We start from the raw sequence: 20,331 nt of genomic DNA, 5'->3' as shown, positions 1-20,331 counted from the left end.
ATTAAAAAAAAAAAAAAAACTGTTTTTTTTTCCATTGTGAGAATCTATATTAGTAGTGTAACTGCATATATGTGTATGTAGGTGTTCCTGTCAGTAGCCGTGTGTCAGCAAAGATCCAGCAGCTAGTTAACACACTGAAGCGTCCCAAGCGAAGACCCCTGAGAGAATTTTTTGTGGAGGATTTTGAAGAACTTCTGGAAGGTTAAAATATTTTCACCTCTCTTTGAGCCTCCTTATTCGATGTCGAAGATAAAAATAACTGAAAGTCAATGAATAGAAATACAGATGTTTGAGTATCCTGCAGCAGTTCACAGAAACACTTTAACAGTTACTGTAAGGTCGAGGGTCTTGAAATCCATTACTCTCAAATTTTACGCTCCACACCCTGCACAGAGCATCATTTGCTCACCCTTGTGTTGTCTTTTTTGATATCTAAGTCATGAGAATGAGTAAATAATAACTGAATTATATGGAAGAAGCATTTGTTAAACTATTCCTTAAAATACATGAAAATGAATCCTGATGATATAAAAACATAGGTCTCATCAGCATGCAAATGCTTTGCTTACCTTCTCTTGATGTTTGCCACGTGCAGTGCAGCAGCCTGATCCTTCTCTGCCACGCCCAGAAGGGGCGGAGTCAACACCTATACAAGGAGAAGAGCTCGACGGACTCAAGAACTGCCCCGCCTCCCTGGAAGCAGCCCTTCTACGCTGGGGAGCCATTGCACCTAAAGCCCCCTGTTTGACCACTACGCACAGCAATATCAAACAACCATACACACTTACATATGGTACACATGCATGTAAATTCATAGTTGGGATGAATTTATAAATTCTCAATATAACATTAAAACATTCGGTAATACAGCCACGGTTCAATACAAGTTTGTGAATTGCAGGTTTTTCTGTTTTGTGTTCAGATCAGTTGCTTATAAAGTGCATTTGAAACGTTACACATTGCAATGACTTCTAAGCATTTTTATATCTGTTGTCCAACAAAAGAGAACATTTTAATAAAAATGTTTTAGCCCATATCTTCACTTGAATTTGAATTCAGAACTTTTTTTCTGATATAATGCGGCTTCTTATCACAGACTGAGGAAGACAATATATTCTTTACTATAATAAAGTTAATGTCGTTTAGCTATAGATTATAAATATACTTAATTATTCTGAAAATACCAGAAATGGCTTGAAGAACAGGTAAACTATATATTGTCGCAGTCGAGTATTTATTACCGTCATGTTTCATTATTTAAAAGGTTTCTATCTTGTTTTTATTCAGTTACAGTAGTAGTTGTTCATTATAGGGATTTCCTGAAGTGCCATGAGCTCTATTACTGCTGTAATGCACATTTGGAGCTTCTGTGCAAGGGTGTCCTCCGGCTTCTGGTATAATGAAACGGATATAACATGCGTCAACAGCGCGCAATAATGTCCACTCCATTTTATTTTGGGTGAAAATAGGAAAAATAAAACTTAAAAGAAATTTGATGTGTACATATGATAACAAGGAGTTTTTACAGGAGTCTTATTTTAAATAATGAAAAGTATAATTACACTAGTTATATTTATTATTTTTAATCTTAAAAATTATTATTAGTCATATTAATATATAAGCACAAAATGTTGGGCCAAATCGGGCAGACATAAACAACAAAAACAACAAACCTGCCATTATTTATTTATTTATTTATTTATTTATTTATATGTGTGTGTGTGTTTTATTTTTTTTATAAATTACATTATAAATCGCAAAAACATGTATTGAACTGTGGGCTAACTGTATTTTTGCATCACTAATTCATAGTCATCAGTTGGATTTTATTGTCTTTTTGGTGGGTGCATGTTAATATAATAATCTTTATTTATGTGTAGGTAAACTCTGGTCCAAGAGTTTGAAGTTGGCCTTTAACCTTCTCCATAAACTGGGATCCAAACAAGAGCCAATCATTCACCCTGGAGACAGGGTAAGAGTGGATCAATTGTATTTACTTGTTTTCTTATGTATTTTTCTAAAATGCACACTACCATTCAAAAGTTTGGAATCAGTACAATTTTTCTTTTAAACAAAATAATACTTTTATTGAGCAGAGATGCATTCAATTGATTGAAAGTGACAGTAGAGTTACAAAATAATTCTATTTAAAATAAATGTGATTCTTTTGAATTGGCTATTTATCAAATAATCCTAAAAAAATTGTTTCCACAAAAATAATAAGCAGCTCAACTGATTTTAACATTGATAATGATAAGAAATGTTTCTTGAGAACTACGGATCATGTGACATGAAAATTCTACTTTAAATTATATTCACATAGGAAACAGTTCTTCTGAATTTGAATAATATTTGACAGTATTACTGTACTGTACTTTACTGTATTTTGGATTGTCAATACTGCCTTGGTGAGCATAAAAGACTTTGAAAATCATAAAAAAAAAAATCTTACTGACTCCAAACTTTTGAACGGTTGTGCATAGCTCCATTATAAAGACAGAAATCAGATATAGACACATTACACAGACATATACTCAAAAACTGATGAAGAATGAAGACTGTGTATGTGTTACTGTAGGTAGCATTGGTTTACCCCAATAATGACCCAGCAGCGTTCATGGTGGCGTTTTATGGCTGTCTTTTGGCTGAAGTCGTTCCTGTCCCAATTGAAGTACCACTTACAAAGAAGGTAATTTCTACTGCAAAACAAGTCCAGCAATAGTAGCTTAGGCAGTACTGCATATATTCAAAGATCTAATAATTAGTCATTAAATGGATAGTTCACCGAAAAATATTTTACAGTTTTACAAACAATTTTTATAAGAATAAGATATGCCTGAGGTGTGCCCTGCTGTTTTCTCCCCTTAAAGGATGCTGGGAGTCAACAAATTGGTTTCCTTTTGGGTAGCTGTGGAGTTGCTGTGGCATTAACAAGTGATGCATGTCATAAAGGTCTTCCCAAGAGTGCTAGTGGTGATGTCATGCAGTTTAAAGGTCAGAGATGTCACAATGTTTGTTAGAAAAACCTGCACACGAGTCTTCATAGGAACATTGTTATTTGTTAAACATATCTGTTTTTATCTACTTTACATGTTTGTATTATGTGTGTGTGTGTTCAGGCTGGCCAAAGATTCTCTGGGTGCTGACTGACTCCAAACATTTATCTAAACCCCCACGAGAATGGTTTCCTCTCATTAAAGATGCCAACAATGACACAGCATACATAGAGGTAACAGACCATGTGATTATGTGTTAAATGTTTTAAATAATATACTTCTATTTTTTAAATAATATGCTACTGCTCGGAAGTCTGGGGTCAGTAAGATGTTTTTTTTTTTTTTAATGACTTAATACTTCTATTATGAAAGCAAATTATATATTATATTATGGGGCTATTATATGGGGCTTGTATTGTAGTTTTTTGACAATACAGGGATCTCATTGCATTTATAATGAGAGTGGCCATGTTTTGTGGTTGATTGACAGTATAAGACCTGTAAGGATGGGAGTGTGTTGGGAATAACTGTGACAAGAATGGCAATGCTCACACACTGCCAAACACTTACACATACCTGCGGATACAGTGAGGGTAAGATATCAAAATATCATACTTATATATCTTATATCATACTTAAATATCATGTTGTTCCAAAACCGTAAGACTTCATTTTTAAGTGGTTTGTGTTTGTTTGTTACAGCTGAGATTATGGTGAACGTGTTGGATTTTAAGAAAGGCATTGGCCTTTGGCACAGTGTTCAAACAGTAAGATAATTGATTCAGTTTATTGTACGTTGTCATTTATCATGTCATCATTATTATTTTTGTAGCCTACACAAGATATTTTTGTCCTATCTTTTTTGAAAAAGTCTTCTTTTTCTCTCTCTTTAGAGTGTGTTGAATATGTTACATGTGGTCAGTGTTCCATATGCACTTATGAAAGTAAATCCTCTGTCCTGGATCCAGAGAGTCTGCCAGTACAAAGGTACACACCGTTACATCAGTATGTGATAGATGTGCAGGCTTTTGATCTGGCTTTTTAGATGGGGTACCTGTCTCGTACATGTTCAAAGATCACCTGACGCTCTAATCTGAAGCGAAGTCTGCTGTATAAAACAATAGCACACATTCTTACACGTGTTACACATTCTGTTTAATAATCAGTCTTTCTCTATGTGTGTACAGCTAAGGTGGCTTGTGTGAAGAGTAGGGATCTGCACTGGGCTCTGATGGCCTGCAAAGACCAGAGTGACACCACCATGAGCTCTCTGAGAATGCTGCTGATTGCTGATGGATCAAACCCCTGTGAGTGTGTGAATGATGAATAAAACCCCTTTTGAGTGTGTTTTACTGATGAATCAAAGCCTGTGAGCTATTACTTTGTGAATCAAGCCTCTATGTAAAGTATGTCAATTCTCTGTCTTTCATTCCCAGGGTCGATATCCTCCTGTGATGCATTCTTAAAAGTGTTTCAGAGAATGGGCTTGAGGTCAGAGGTCATTTGCCTGTGTGCTGGCTCCCCCGAGGCCCTGACTGTAGCTGTGAGAAGGTATAAATACACTCACACTCTCTTTGCCCAGGAGGCACACACATGTGCACACTTCATTCCCGTGCTCGGGAATCTGTTTTCAGTTTAAACTCATTAAAATGGGAGGTTCTGTCTTTTGTGGCCACACATTACAAACAACATAACCAGGCCTATTCACATTCATACACAGACACACAAAACTATTATAAGAAATACATCTGACTCAGATTTTAAAAGTGAAAACTTCTTGGTTCTTAATCATTAAAATGCATTTAATTGTGCTTGTGTGTGGTCTGAAGTGTAGTGATATCAGACGGATATTGCACTAGACTTTGCAATATCGCTATAAAGTCTGGTTCACATTGCCGAGAATTGCCCAAATAAACAAAAAAGGACGCCTGACCGAAGTGTAAAGTTACCAACCACTCTTCAGTTTATATGTGCCATTTGTAGGCTAGTAAATCTGAAATCAGACACTACCCAAAGTGCAAAATGGATTATAGAAAGTTTGATTGTAGATATCTCGAACCAAATTATTGAATATCTCTTGCAAGACAAACTTTGCCAAATCTGGTTGATAATATTTTTTTTATTCATAAAAGTATATATTAATAAATTTGACAGGATAAATGAGATTTTAAAGATTTGTAAATGCAGAGCTTTCAGAAGTTGCATAAAGCGAACCTCCAGGATGCAAAACCACACAAATCTGGAAAATGTTGTGTCTATGGTAACATAATATTCTGGCAACACATATGGACATCATTTATTTGTATGCATGTGTTTTCTGTCAGGCCTCAGGAGGCCAGCTCTAAGCCAGCAGGCCGAGGGGTCCTAAGTATGACGAATCTGAGTCATGGGGTCATCAGAGTAGACACGGGAGAGAAGCTGTCCGTCCTCACCCTACAGGATGTGGACACGGCCATGCCAGAAGGTACATAGATTACAAAAACATGAACACATGAACAACCCCAAAGCATTTTGATTTAGGGCCAACATCTACCTCATACACCAGCCTAGAAGCAATTCAGCACTGTTTTCCTCATGTGACCACAGACCTCATCAAACGACTTTGTTTCTCGTAAAAAAACTGACTTTTCTCCATCTTTCTCAGCAATGGTGTGTGTTGTTAAATTGGAGGGTGTTCCTCAGCTGTGTAAAACCGATGAGATTGGAGAGATCTGCGTGTCGTCTGTTGCCACGGGAACGTCATATTATGGGCTTTCAGGAATGAGCAAGAACACATTTGAGGTGTGAAAATACATTATAGACTGTATATACATCAAGTTTCATTAAGATTCACTGCCATTCCAAAGTTTTTTTTTTTCATTCATACCTTTATTTAACAAGGACATGATCAAAAGTGACAGTAAACAATGTTAATAAAGAATTATGTTTCAAATAAATGCTTTTCTTTTGAAGTTTCTATTCAAGGAATACTGAAATAAATTTATCACTGTTACTATATAAATGTTAAGCAGCACAACAGTTTTCATCATTTCTGATAAGAAGAAATGTTTCTTGTGGAACAATTTTAAAATATGTTCAGTGTTATTAAATATATTTTAAAAAAAATATTAATTTTTTTTAAATCTATTAATATAGGAAACTGTTTTTTTTTTAAAGTGCAGTAATATTTCCCAACATCACTGTTTTTACTGTATTATACATATTCTAAATGTAAATGCAAAAATGTATTTATTTATTTTTATAAATAATTTTTGTTTTTATAAATAAACTTTTTAAAAACAAAAAAAATCTTACAGACTACTACACAAACTTTTGAACAGCATTGTAAAATATCTTTATTTTACTGTACTAAAGTAAAAAAAAAAAAAAAAAAAACACTTTACCTCATTTTAAGTCTGGTTTTACATGGTTTCTATATTTATGCATTTGTTAGACACTTTTATCCATTGTATTCAAATTGTATGTACGTTTTTTCTGGTTTCTTGGTAACTGGTCATTTGTAGTAATTAGCTGGTTCAAGCTCTTTTGATCAAATTTTGGTAAATTTTAAGTAGAAAGTGTGTGTAATCTTCTATTTAGTGTGTGTGTGTGTCCTGTCAGTTAGTAAATGAGTTTATGTCTCTGTGGTGCAGGTGTGTCCAGTGGATTGTGACGGTGGATTTGTCAGCGATTGCGTGTTCGTGAGGTCAGGTCTGCTGGGATTTGTGGGTCCGGGTGGGATGATCTTCATCTCTGGTACACTTGAAGGACTGATGCAGGTCGGGGGTCGGAAACACAACACTGATGACATCATTGCTACCGCTCTTGCTGTCGAGCCCATGAAGTTCATCTATAGAGGAAGGTGTGTTTAAAAAAACAGAAGACCAAAATAATATCCAACCAGTACTACACCCAGTACTACACTGTTTTAAAACTGAGTAATCAGGAGACCGATCCTCTCTATATGCAAAATACCCAAGCTGTGTAGGGCCCCCTTGCTCTCAAATATTATTAAAATTTTACTTTCGTTTTTGAATTTGTCCAGCGGTTATGAAAATGTGAATGGTAATTTATTTTAATGTTGAGTGCTGTCGCTCTTTCTACATAAAAAGCAGTCAAATCATGTAATGTGAATGTCGTACAGTCTTGCTTGAGACTAAAACACTTAATTTCCAGCGATATCGTTGACTTGATTGCACAGATACTATCTACCATATTTTCTGGACTATAAGTCGCACTTTTTTCACAGTTTAGCTGGTCCTGCGACTTATAGTCAGGTGCGACTTATTTATCAAAATTAATTTGGCATGAACCAAGAGAAATGAACTAATACAAATGAACCAAGAGAAAACGTTACCTTCTTCAGCCGTGAGAGGACGCTCTATGCTGCTCAGTGCTCCTGTAGTCTACACTGAAAACATAGAGCGCCCTCTTGCGGCTGTAGACGGTAATGTTTTCTCTTGGTTCTTGGTTCTAAATAAATGAGACTTATAGTCCAATGCAATGTTTTTTTCCTCATCATGATGTATTTTTGGACTGATGCGACTTATACTCAGGTGCGACTTATAGTCCGAAAAATACGGTAAACTGAACTGAACTGGATGATAACATCACTGGACTGCCTTTAACTGAAAAATGAGTGTTTACTACTGTCATTTTGCATTAGTGACACACTATTTTCCTAATTAATGCTGTACAATTAATGCTTGCTTCGACACAATCTGTATTGTTAAAAGCACTATATAAATAAAGGTGACTTGACTTGACTTAAAAAAAAAATAGTTGAAAGCATACCAAGTTGCGGAAGAGACATTGTTTTCTCAAGCGCTTTCTGCGATCACGATTTGAGACGGAGTGAAACAAGGACAAAGGTGTTCAATCATTAATTCATAACCACCCATACCCCACTCCACACCCTCCGCCCGCCCCGCTGACACAGTTTTCTGTAGGCCCCCTGAAGTCTAGGATCAGCACTGGAGTAATCCCTGTGCTCACTGTGTGTAGGACGGTGGTGTTCTCAGTGAATGTGTTGTACGATGAGAGGATTGTGCTGGTAGCAGAACAGAGACCAGATTCAACTGAAGAAGAGAGTTACCAGTGGATGAGCCGAGTGTTGCAGGTACACACACACACACACACACACACATACACACATACACATAACCAGGCTCAAAATTTCAAAATCATGACGCTCAAAATTTGTATTTTCTGTCCTTGCTGAAAGCAAAAGTGCTGCACTAAACAACAAAGTCATTGCCAAACAGATCATATTTATTCATATTTAATGTATAGTTAAGTAAGCCATAAAAACGTATAAAAACAAAGTTATTAATAATGAATTAATGTTAAAGAGTTATCTGTGTGTGTGTGTGTGTGTGTGTGTGTCTTTAGGCTATAGATGGGATTCATCAGGTGGGAGTGTACTGCCTGGCATTGGTTCCTGCCAACACCCTCCCCAAAACTCCTCTGGGTGGAATCCACCTGTCCGAGACCAAACAGTTGTTCCTGGAGGGGGCACTACACCCCTGCAGCATCCTCATGTGTCCTCACTCCTGCATCACCAACCTGCCCAAGCCCAGACAGAAACAACCCGGTACACAAGCCTTTGTGTACAAGCCCTGTTGTAGAGTATGTGTGGTACATAGATAGTAATGTGTAAATATTGTGTGTATTTGTTGCAGAGGTGGGTCCTGCTTCTGTGATGGTAGGGAATCTCGTTGCAGGAAAGCGAATGGCTCAGGCCAGCGGACGAGACCTGAGTCACATGGAGGACAATGAGCAGGTAAATCCAGATATTAAGATCTCTTAGTGCTGTACGATTAATCAGAAAAAGACCAAAATTGTGATGTGATTTAATTGAAATAAATATGTGTGTTTCAGAGTGAAGTGCGCCACTGTGTTCATTTATATGCGAGCAGCTCATGATTCAGTGTTTTCAGTGTCTTAGTGCATTAAATGATGCTCCATGCAAACTCCATCTCTGCATGTGTTGTGAAATTGGACTGCTTATAACATGCATTTGGGAATGCAATGTGCGCCAACCATTAACCAAATTTGTAATGACAAGTATTTATAGAAATGAGAAGCTACAGTATGAGGGGCATCTACTGTTGTCTTGATGGTTTAACATTTGAAACTGAGGGAATTAAGACATAAAATTATTTGACCTTAATTCTTTGTTCTTTTAATAATTAAATCATATTTTTGCAGTAGTATTGTTTCTGATTTTGCTTAATAATTTATTTAATAGTATTTAATAATTGTGCAGCCCTACAAAAAAGAACAGCAAACCTGGAACTCTTTGATGAAGCTCTAGGGTCTCTTGTTTTTTGGAGATGGAAAGATATGGGCAAAAATTGGAATTGGATCACAAAGTATGTCTGTGTAACAATTTCATGTGTCCTCCTATAAAGGAAAACTTTATAGGAGGACATATGAGTGAGTGTAAGGCATGTGTCTTTTTCACTCTGACTGATTATTCTTCCTCTCGTGTGAATTCTAGTTCCTGTTTCTGTCGGAGGTGCTGCAGTGGAGAGCTCAGACAACACCTGACCACATATTGTACACACTTATTAACTCACGGGTAACATGCATATATTTCTTTCCTGAGTTCCCTTCAGCAGTGAGTGTCAAGAAAATGATTTAAAATAAATTCAAATTTTTATGAATTCATGTGTGTTGTTGTGATTATAATGGTATTTGTGTATTTCAGGGGGCAATAGGAAGCTCTCTGACCTGTCTACAGCTTCACAAGAGAGCAGAGAAAATTGCAACTTTGCTGTATGAAAGAGGACAGCTACGAGATGGAGACCATGTAGCATTAGTTTATCCACCAGGTAACACACGGACCCTGGCTATCTGTATTAACTGTTTATTGCATGATGTGCAAATAAATTTTTGAACTGCATTGCAATAATAAAGTCTGCAGTAATACATCTCTGCTTTTATTTCAGCCAAATTAAGCTATAAATAAATTATTATAATTTTTGTTGTCAGAACACTAGTTAATAAACTTCATACCAGCAATATGCCGAGCTCTTGTTCAGGGTTGAAATCCCATCTGTAGTTGTTTTTTTAGTAGTGCTAATTGCAGCACTTCATTAAATCAGATCAGCTGCAGCTTTCAGTCCTGTTCTGTAAGTCACATTCACGAGCTGCCCTCTCCAATTAAATCACATTACATTTGCTTAATGAAACTTTTAGTTAAACTTATTCCATTAAAATTAAACGCATCATGAATAAGTAAATGTGTGGTGAATTACACCTTTTTGTAACAAACATAATTCTATTTCAAACAGATTTCATGTTCGTGTTTGTGTGCGTTGCAGGTTTAGATCTGATCGCCGCCTTTTACGGCTGTCTGTATGCAGGCTGTATTCCTATAACTGTACGACCGCCTCACCCACAGAACATCTCTACTACACTACCTACAGTTAAAATGATCCTAGAGGTGAGGACACACACACGCACCCTCAGAACATTTCCAACACACCTGCAGTTACATGAAGTAAATTATTAGAGAAGTATTATAAACCCTACTTAATCTTATGTAATGTAAAACTTATGGCATCTAAATTATCAGTATGATCCAAACTTTGCTGAAAACCTGGTGTACATGATATTAACCGTGTATACTTTTTAAGCAAGTGAAAATTTATTTTAGTATAATTCTAAAAACTTACTTCAGGTCATGGTGCACATAATTTGTGCTGTGAAATCTTTACTGATTTTTTTTAAAGTAAATCTAAGAATCAATTTTATATTGCTAGTATATTTCAAGATAAACGCTGGACTAAAGCAGTTTAGGTTTACTTGATTATCCATGCATCATTTAGAAATCATGTTAAAATCTGAGTATGATACATCAGGCTTTTGTGAAAAGTTTTTTATTGTACATGTCTCAAAAACTATTATTTTGATGCATCGCATTATATGTTTTGTCCACGACAATACAACTACAGAACTTTGGTCCTTAAACTAAGCATTAAAATGATATCTTGCTAAAACATATTATTGGGAAATATAAAGTGACAGCTTATGTTTATATGAATTTTATAGAAGTAGTTTGCTATAATGTTAAAAATATCCCTTTTTTCTGTATAAATATCAGCAATAGAACCAAATAGCCTTTTTGCTCAGTTTGCTCATGTTTTCTCTTCAATTATGAGTTCCATATTTTCCTATATTATAAACCTGATGTATCAAATAAGAAACTCGTTAAAAACACATGTGCGGACCTCTTGTTGTAATTTTTTTTGTAAAAAAATGTATTTACAATTTTCAAACATTTTTCAAGTCACCTTTATTTATATAGCGCTTTATACAATACAGATTGTGTCAAACCGGTGATGTCATTGTCCAGGTCAGTTCAGATCTCCTCCATTAGTGTCTATGCAGTCAAGTCAATGGAGCTGCTAGAAATTGTGTCCCTGACTAAGTAAGCCAAAGGCGATAGTGGCAAGGAACTAAAAATCCATCAGTGACAGAAATTGAGAAACCAGGCTCAGTCAGGGGGCCAGTTCTTCTCCAGCCAGATGAAACCAGCATGGTGTGGTTTAATTCTAGGCTCCAACACAGGTCAGATTGAGCAGAGGACTCTTCTGGTTCTTGTGGTCTTGTGCCGATGGCCGACGAGGTCTTCATACTGACACAGTGTGTCTGCCTCCCGAACAATGCTAGGTAGAATTTGGGCAATAAATTGGAAAATGATTTGCTGCTCACTGTTGATTTTGATATTCTAGGTATTATCAAATGGTCACTGTTTTGAGATCACAGCAGATGTGATGTACTATAATGCGATAAGAGCTCTTTCAAGGAAAGGTTGCTATCACATTGCATACCTAGTTTCTTAACTGATGATGATGGTATGTTTCATCATGCTGCAAAGAAATATAGAGCTGAGTATCACCAGCATAACAGTGAAAGCTAACACCATGTTTCCTGATGATGTCTCCCAAGGGTAACATGTAAAGTGTGAAAACAAATGGTCCTAGTACTCAGCCTTGTGGTACTCCATAGTGCACTTGTGAACAACATGATACCTCTTCATTCACTGCTACAAATTGATGATAGTCAGATAAGTATGATTTGAACCATGCCAATGCAATTCCACTAATGTGAACATCATTTTCAAGTCTTTTCACAAGAATGCTGTGGTCGATGTTGTCAAACACATTGCAAAGATGTCAGGTGCTCTGGCTCCTGGTAAAAATGGGACTATGATGGCTGGTGTCTCTTTTTTTACATTCCGCACAACATAATTGCCAATAACTAGGGTGCTTTCATCAGGTTTCTCATTGGGTGCATCACTGAGTGGGGAGAACCTGTTTAATGTTTTGTTATTTGGTACAATAAACTGTTCCATGTCAGGATTATACCAACCCTTTACAGGGTTAAATCATTTATTTTTTATTGTAAATGTGAATCATTTGTAGAATGAGATATAGCTCTCAAAACATTTTTTAATAAAAATGTTGGTGTGTGCAGGTGAGTCGTTCAGTGTGTGTTATGACCACCCAAGCTATCTTAAAACTTCTGAAGTCCAGAGATGCATCAGTGGTTGTGGACTTTAAATTATGGCCTCCTATCCTGGAAACAGGTGAGTTTCTGAGGGACATAAGTTTTTAGAGTTACGCCTGCCAGCTGCTCATCAGAAGTATCTGTGTGTGTGTGTTTATTAGATGACTTGCCAAAGAGGCGTTGTCCACTGTTGTATAAGCCATGTGATCCAGACACTTTGGCCTATCTGGACTTCAGTGTGTCCACTACAGGCATGCTCGCTGGAGTGAAGGTTTGACTCCTCATACTTGTTACTAATGTTTTAATGTATGGACTACAGATGTGGTTATTATTATTATTATCATCATCATCATTGTTAACAATTATGTTAAAACTGCATTTAAAAACCTATAATTTCTGTTTTCCTCTCTTTCTCTGAAGATGTCTCACAATGCAACTAGTGCCCTGTGTCGCTCTGTTAAACTGCAGTGTGAGTTGTATCCCTCTCGTGAGGTGGCTGTATGTCTCGACCCATACTGTGGCCTTGGCTTTGTCTTGTGGTGCCTCTGCAGGTACGGACCACCTGTGCACTCTCCTGAGATACACACATATGCAGACACATTTTCATGGGTTTATGTGTGTGTCTGTGTGTGTGTGTGTGTGTGTGTGTGTATGTATGTTTGTAGCGTGTATGCAGGGCAGCAGTCTGTTCTGATCTCTCCAATGGATCTAGAGGTGAATCCTGCTTTGTGGCTGCAGTCCATCAGTCAGTTTAAAGTCCGAGACACGTTTTGCTCATATTCTGTGATGGAGCTCTGCACAAGATCTCTCAGCTCTCTCACTGACTCTCTAAAGGTACACGCACACACACAAACTCACACAGACATCTCATTAAACAACGTTTTTGTTACTTGAAATAAAATAAACATTGACTGAAACAACATGTTATTTTATTTCAGCAAAGCAGCATTTTTCAATTTCATAAATTTTTACTTGATGTATAAAAAAAAAAAGTAAAACTGAAATAAAAATGTATACGAAATATATAGACATATTTAAACAAAAAAAAAAGAGAAATGAGATGAGAAAAAATTTAAAGGAGAAAAAATGTACAAATAAAAATGAATTCAAAGTATTAATAAATGTATAAGTAATAGTACCTCTGTGATACAAAAATATTAGTGCTTCCTATTTCACCCCTGTATTTTTGTCTCTCTCTCAGGCCCGTGGGATGGATCTGACCCGTGTGCGTTCATGTGTGGTGGTGGCGGAAGAAAGGCCTCGTGTTGTTCTGACACAGTCCTTCTGTAAACTCTTTAAGGATGTGGGGCTGCATCCGCGTGCCGTCAGCACTGCCTTCGGCTGCAGGGTCAATCTCGCAGTCTGCCTACAGGTCAGTATAGGTCAGAATGTGACCCATCTGATTTCATAGTCTTATTGCATCCCCAGTGTTCAGTTTTTTCCTCCTACTAGTCATGTAACTCATTCAACCTTGTATCTTTTTTTTTTTTTTTTTTTTTTTACTATTTTCTTTTTCTTTTATTTATTTTATTTTAACATTTATACATCACATCTTCCTCTCCTCTCCTCATGTAGCCTCATAGGTTGGGGAACTTGCTGAGCAGGTATGAATTAATTTTAACTGATCCTCGTCATTTTATAGCTCAGTAACTAAAACCATATTTCTTAGTCAGGGACACAACCAAACGCCGGAGTCCTGTCATATTCACATTTCTGATTAGTTTCAGCTTAGTTTACAAAGAGTGAGCAACAGCACGGTTTAAATTATTTTCATTGTTGCATAAATCCAAATACATTTGGCTATTACATATTATTATACAAACAAATATCGAGCGTAGTTCTGGCAGGTCACATAAGTCAAGCTCACATCAGCGGATCCCAATCTACCTATAAGAATACGACACCTATCTAAGCATTCATATATAAGGTCATCAGTATTATCAGCAGCTTTGACATTGCTCAATAGCTATTTACCCTCCTCCATCCCTAACTCCTCCTTTGTCAGTCAGGATTCAGCCTCCTGATTCTCCTTCGAATTGGACCAATTGTAAAATGTGTACATAACATTATTGTATTTAATTTATTTTGGTTATGTTCTGTTTACTCTGGGGGGGTTATCATTGCTTACTTTGCTCTCATCCATGTTAAGCTGTATGGATGTGCAGGGAGTTCTTGTCCAGAAAAGATCCAAACTGTATGCTAATTGTCAATCATCTTTGACTATAGTTGTCCTGACAGATATCTCACAGCTGCATTGGAACAGGAGTTTTCCTCCTCCTGGATAATGAATGCCAACAGTTTAATCTGTTTAGCATAAGCTGTTTTTGAAAATAGTTATGTTATGTGGAAAAATAGAAAAACAAACAAAAACATGCCTTTTAAAGTGCTCGCTTTCACTCTGCAATGTAGAAAAAATGTATGTCTTTGTCTTGTCTTTCTATATGATACAGTATAGTTAAGCAATATCACACAAGCAAGCATGCTGTTTTTCCTGAATATTTAGTTTTATATTTGAAGCATCTTTTCGGTTTTTAAATCGTATTTCATATTTCAATATTCAAAATATTATTTTAAAAACCTTACTCCTCCCCGAAATGAAAATTTTGTCATTAATCAGTTACCTCCATGTTGTTCCATACCCGTAAATGCTTTGTTCGTCTTTGGAACACAGTTTAAGATATTTTAAATGAAAACTGGGAGGCTTGAGACTTTCCCATAAACTGGCAAGTAAATAACCGTGTCAAAGTCCAGAAACGTATGAAAAGCATCGTAAGAATATTTCCATCTGCCATCAGTGGTTCAACCTTAACGTTATGAAGCGACAAGATTACTGTTTGTACGTGAATAAAACAAAAATAATGACTTTATATCACCGTATGGTGCATACGCTTTTCTGTATCAGCCGCGCCACAAGGATGTGATGTTTTCTTTCAAATCAAAGCATAAACACGTGAGTGCATCCTTGTTTTGCGGCTGATACAGAAGAGCGTACGCAGCATACGGTGATATGGAGAGAGACAAAGGAGACTGTTGACGAAGGAATTGTTGAATAAAGTCATTATTTTTGTTTTATTCACATCCAAAAAGTATTCTCGTCGCTTCATAACGTTACGGTTGAATCACTGATGGCAGATGGACTGTTCTGATGATTCTTTTCATGCTTTTCTGGACATTGACACTGTTATTTTTTATTTGGCAGTTTATGAGGCAGTCTCAAGCCTCCCGGTTTTCATCTAAAATATCTTCACTTGTGTTCTGAAGGTTTGGAATGACATGGGGGTAAGAGATTAATGACAAAATTTTCATTTTGGGGTGGAGTATCCCTTTAATCTTATAGAGTTATTTATGCAATTGAAATTGCAGTGTAAATACTGTATATCTAAATAACACTTCAGATGCCACTTCTGTAGTGCATAGTACTTTGTTGATGAAACTTTTATTTGATTGGAAACAGCCTGTAGTGTCTTATTATTCTCATTGAATTTATTATTTCTTAGAATTTGCATAAAACATGATGCATACATCTTATTGCCCTTATGAAGGTAAAAATTTAATCAAATTAGATTATAATAATGAAAATGTGAATTTCTGTCACTACTGTTAATTTACCACTGCAAAGAGTATAAATATATGAATATTCGAAAGTCAGCTAACACGACAAGCCTAAACCAGCTAAGATACCAGTACAAAACCAAATATAATCTATTTATAATAATCGACATATACCAGAAAATATTGGAATATTTTTGTCAGTATAACACACTAGGCTATACAGTTCTACAGTTCTTCTACCTTCCCTGTTCCACTGATTGGTTGAATCATCTCCATGCACTATACAGTACATTCTTTCGCTTTGTTCAAAGTCAATGCAAGTTGCCTTGATAGGAACTGTCCGCTAGATGAGCATGATGATTTATGTTTTAAAGTACATTTGATTGCCGTTTATAGAAGTTGATTTAATGTTTGTGCAGGGAACGTCAGGACCTGATCCTACGACTGTCTATGTGGACATGAGAGCACTAAGACATGACAGGCAAGACACACACACACACACATTAGGTATATCATCATATCCATTCTTAGAATTAGTACAGAAATACTACCAATCAAAAGTCTGCAAATTGGGTACAAAATAGTGCCTTAATCTTTTTATCAAATGATCTGTGAAAGAAGGCCTTTTGTTCCTGAAACTAAATATTAAAATGTAAAATAAATAATATTTGATATTAATATTATATAAAGATATATTTTTTTAAATCTATAATTTTGACATATGTTTACTATTATATACTATATTTCTTAATATTAATGTATTTTTGTATGATTTATTTCTGACTGGCCATTTCTAAAGTGTGTGTATGTTTGCAGGGTGAGACTGGTTGAAAGAGGATCTCCACACGGTCTACCTCTCATGGAATCTGGGAAGGTTAGTGAGACCATTAAAAGTTCCTTTATTTGTTATCTTAAATTAAACGTAAACCATATTCAGAAACTTTTTTTATTTTTTTTGTACAGATTTTACCTGGTGTACGCATCATCATTGCTAACCCAGAGACAAAGGGACCAATCGGAGACTCTCATTTAGGGGAGGTTCGACCAGTAACACTCTCTCGTCTATCAGATCAAAAAATATCTTCTCATATAACCAAGTGTCTCACTTGTGTTTCTATTTGAAAATGAGTGCAGATCTGGGTCCATAGTCCACAGAATGCCAGCGGGTACTTCACTGTGTTCGGAGAGGAAAATGTGCGTTCAGATCATTTCGGAGCCAGGTTGAGCTTCGGAGACACTCAGACTGTGTGGGCCAGAACTGGATACATGGGGTTCCTGCGCAGGACTGACCTCACTGATGCAAGTGGAGGTATGTGTGTGTGTTCACTGTATATTGTGCTTTTTCACAGAGATATTTGATTTGAGTGAGCGGTGGAGTTGCTTCATGAGTTGTTTCACTTGTGTGTGTTCAGAAAGGCATGATGCCCTTTATGTGGTGGGAGCATTAGATGAAGTCATGGAGTTGAGAGGTATGAAATACCATCCCATTGACATTGAAACGTCCATCATCAGGGCACACCGGAATATCACAGAATGGTGAGCTCACACACACACACACACACACACACAACAACAGCAGCAGCAGCAATAACAACCACATATTCACACTAAGGCCAGATGCATACACTATGTAAATACACTAATTAGGGGTGAAAACTATAAAAACCATAAAAGTATATACACTACTGTTCAAAACTTTGGAGTTGGTTTGATTTTATTGATGTTTTAAAAAATTTCACCAAGGCTGAATGTATTTAATGTATTTAATAAAACAACAGTGAAATCAGTAATATTGTGAAATATCATTACTATTTAAAAGAACTGTTTTAGCAGCAGTTACTGCAGTCTTCAGTGTCACATTATCCTTCAGAAATAATTCTGATATAATTATTAGATATTTAACACTTTGATAAATTGTACAAATAATTAAATAAGCTACATTCAACATTAACGTGTTTTTTCTAGCAGTAAGGGCCCATTTACACAGAGAACGATAACTATAAAGATAACGATGTAGTGTCCACACCAGCGAACTATATTTATTTATTCTAAGTGCATGTGTGTCTACCTCTTTAAATTCTCGAGCTCATTACAGCATGATTGATTCTGATTGGCTGTCAATGTTTTTTTGTTTTCAGAAAAAAAATCGCTCTCAAGGCGATTCCAAAGATATAATTTCTCTTTGTTTTTATCGTTATAGTTGTGTGGACTGCTATCCTTTAATATTAAGAATGATTTTTAGAACTATATCTTTATCGTTATCTTTATAGTTATCGTCCTTGGTGTGAACGGGCCTTAAGGAGCCTCAGTCTTCAAGGAAGCAGTAGTTTCCTTCAAATGTCTGTGCCCTTTAACCGGATATTTAATTTTTTAGGTAGCTGTCCATAAACTTGTTTGCTCAGCAAGATTTTCTACATAATGTTGCTGACGATACAGTAGTTGACCTAAGAGAGAAAACTGACTGCAGAACAAGAGTTTATGCTAATGCCTAGCGTAGTTGCATTGCTCAAACTTATCAAAAAAGCAAGAATGTTTGAAATTGACCCTGCACTGCTATTTTGCAATCTCACATATTTCCAAAGAGAAAAGTTCAGACTTCCTCTCTCTCTCTCTCATTCAGTGCGGTGTTCACGTGGACGAATCTCTTAGTGGTGGTGGTGGAGTTGGACGGTTCTGAGCGGGAAGCTCTAGATCTGGTTCCCATGGTAACTAACGTGGTTCTAGAGGAACACTATTTGATTGTTGGCGTGGTGGTCGTCGTGGATACGGGCGTAATTCCCATCAACTCTCGTGGAGAGAAGCAACGCATGCACTTGCGGGACGGCTTCCTCGCCGACCAGCTCGACCCCATATATGTGGCTTACAACATGTAGAAACACGCAAGCTGATGAACTCAGGCACAACAAACACGATTTCCAGCACCTTCTCACTGTCAGCACTTCTCTCAGCCTGCTAACTGTAGATTGAACACCCTCAAAGTAGCAAACACACACTCACATGATTCACAGAGGGACTTAAAGACTCCTGTAGCATATCTTCAAGTTTTTATTTTCAGTTTTTTTTTTATGGTTGTCGCCCAATATTTTGCTAGTGTTGGTAATTTTTTTTAAATTGCATATTAAATTTCAATTAAAGTACTGGGGATTTTATAGAATAATAAAAATTGCTGTTGCCAATTAAATACATGTTATTTATTTGTTTTTTTAAACCCGCTGGTCACAAATATACGTGTCATATTTGTGCTTTTATATACGTTTCTTTGCATGTTGTTTTATGCTTCTCTTTGCTGTTGTCTTTGTTGATACACATTTTTGAAGCTGTATTAGTGTCACATACTGACTCATTTAACATGTTTATCATTTTAAAGATACTAATGTTAAGCCATTTCCATAATTGTTAATCATGTACATAATTTTTTTTCAGTTTTGTTTTGTCTAGCTTTTGTAATATAATTTTTATAATTTGATAGTGTGGGCTAATTTATAGGTAATTTTATCATTTTTATGAATAAGATCATATCAACACTGTCATATGCATAAATATAGACCTATGTGAACTAGAATTTGAATTCTAGATTAATTGCCCAGCATCAGCTGATCTCTCCTGTTTCATGTCTATATCCAGAGAGCGAGGGAGGGATGGAAAGAATTGCAGAAAGAGGACATATGCACAATGTGTGTTTATTATATTTTTATTTATTTTTGAAGCTTCCATTTCTTGTAAGATACAAAAGCACTTTGATTATGTCACGATGTCTTTTCATATGCCAATAAAATATTTTCAACTATTCTTATGGAGAATACATGTCTGTCTTGTAAACATTGTTGAAGGACCGCAATGCACTGCCATCTAGTGAACAAAATGCTATTTCCTATCAGCGTTTTCTCATACATCACATCTATTATCTATTAATCCTGTAAAGTACAAAGTAAATATAATATGAAGGGAAGGGCATGCTTTAGGTGAGTTTTACTGCTGAATGGACACATGTATAAACAAAAGGCTAAAGTAGTAATATTTTTTGGTTTATGATTACTTTTTATTCTTATGAGTCGAAATGATTTTACTGAGCTACTACTGTGTATCAATTATAGATATTTAACTTATGTTTTAACGTAAAAATTGGCGCATATAATAATGAAAGGGTTTGGCATCTTAGGGTTTGAGAATGGCTGATTTGGCGCGTTGAGGGTGTTTTTTATTTTATTTATTTTGTTTTAGACTTGTACTGCAGGCTCATAATAATCAGCGTGAAGGGTTTCTGCATTTTAAATTTTGTCCACTA

The 20,331-nt window shown here is 36.2% G+C and overlaps 1 protein-coding gene across 4 annotated transcripts in view; it reads left to right on the top strand.

Annotated features, from left to right (window-relative positions):
• The window catches only part of LOC127934384 (disco-interacting protein 2 homolog C), a 31,211-nt gene extending 11,376 nt beyond the window's left edge, over window positions 1-19,835 (top strand). For 3 of the 4 annotated variants that reach the window (XM_052531749.1, XM_052531759.1, XM_052531739.1), the window contains 31 exons: window positions 82-201; window positions 596-793; window positions 1,881-1,972; window positions 2,579-2,689; window positions 2,871-2,994; window positions 3,120-3,229; window positions 3,487-3,589; window positions 3,699-3,763; window positions 3,890-3,983; window positions 4,184-4,303; window positions 4,433-4,547; window positions 5,321-5,460; window positions 5,641-5,777; window positions 6,629-6,837; window positions 7,980-8,094; window positions 8,367-8,568; window positions 8,657-8,757; window positions 9,478-9,558; window positions 9,688-9,811; window positions 10,304-10,425; window positions 12,462-12,573; window positions 12,656-12,765; window positions 12,915-13,045; window positions 13,160-13,328; window positions 13,696-13,866; window positions 16,466-16,527; window positions 16,863-16,920; window positions 17,010-17,084; window positions 17,181-17,355; window positions 17,459-17,582; window positions 18,667-19,835. In XM_052531749.1, the coding sequence (XP_052387709.1) occupies window positions 82-201; window positions 596-793; window positions 1,881-1,972; window positions 2,579-2,689; window positions 2,871-2,994; window positions 3,120-3,229; window positions 3,487-3,589; window positions 3,699-3,763; window positions 3,890-3,983; window positions 4,184-4,303; window positions 4,433-4,547; window positions 5,321-5,460; window positions 5,641-5,777; window positions 6,629-6,837; window positions 7,980-8,094; window positions 8,367-8,568; window positions 8,657-8,757; window positions 9,478-9,558; window positions 9,688-9,811; window positions 10,304-10,425; window positions 12,462-12,573; window positions 12,656-12,765; window positions 12,915-13,045; window positions 13,160-13,328; window positions 13,696-13,866; window positions 16,466-16,527; window positions 16,863-16,920; window positions 17,010-17,084; window positions 17,181-17,355; window positions 17,459-17,582; window positions 18,667-18,919 (3,923 nt within the window). In that variant the 3' untranslated portion in view covers window positions 18,920-19,835. Of the gene's footprint in view, window positions 1-81; window positions 202-595; window positions 794-1,880; window positions 1,973-2,578; window positions 2,690-2,870; window positions 2,995-3,119; window positions 3,230-3,486; window positions 3,590-3,698; window positions 3,764-3,889; window positions 3,984-4,183; window positions 4,304-4,432; window positions 4,548-5,320; window positions 5,461-5,640; window positions 5,778-6,628; window positions 6,838-7,979; window positions 8,095-8,366; window positions 8,569-8,656; window positions 8,758-9,477; window positions 9,559-9,687; window positions 9,812-10,303; window positions 10,426-12,461; window positions 12,574-12,655; window positions 12,766-12,914; window positions 13,046-13,159; window positions 13,329-13,695; window positions 13,867-14,069; window positions 14,097-16,462; window positions 16,528-16,862; window positions 16,921-17,009; window positions 17,085-17,180; window positions 17,356-17,458; window positions 17,583-18,666 lie in introns of all 4 variants that reach the window. The other variant, XM_052531767.1, reaches the window with a different exon arrangement.
• The last annotated feature ends 496 nt before the right edge of the window (window positions 19,836-20,331 follow it).

The sequence above is a fragment of the Carassius gibelio genome, chromosome A2, assembly GCF_023724105.1.
Source record: "Carassius gibelio isolate Cgi1373 ecotype wild population from Czech Republic chromosome A2, carGib1.2-hapl.c, whole genome shotgun sequence".
NCBI lineage: Eukaryota > Metazoa > Chordata > Actinopteri > Cypriniformes > Cyprinidae > Carassius > Carassius gibelio.
Note: the sequence above shows the minus strand (reverse complement) of the source record. Positions and strands in the feature narration are given on the sequence as shown.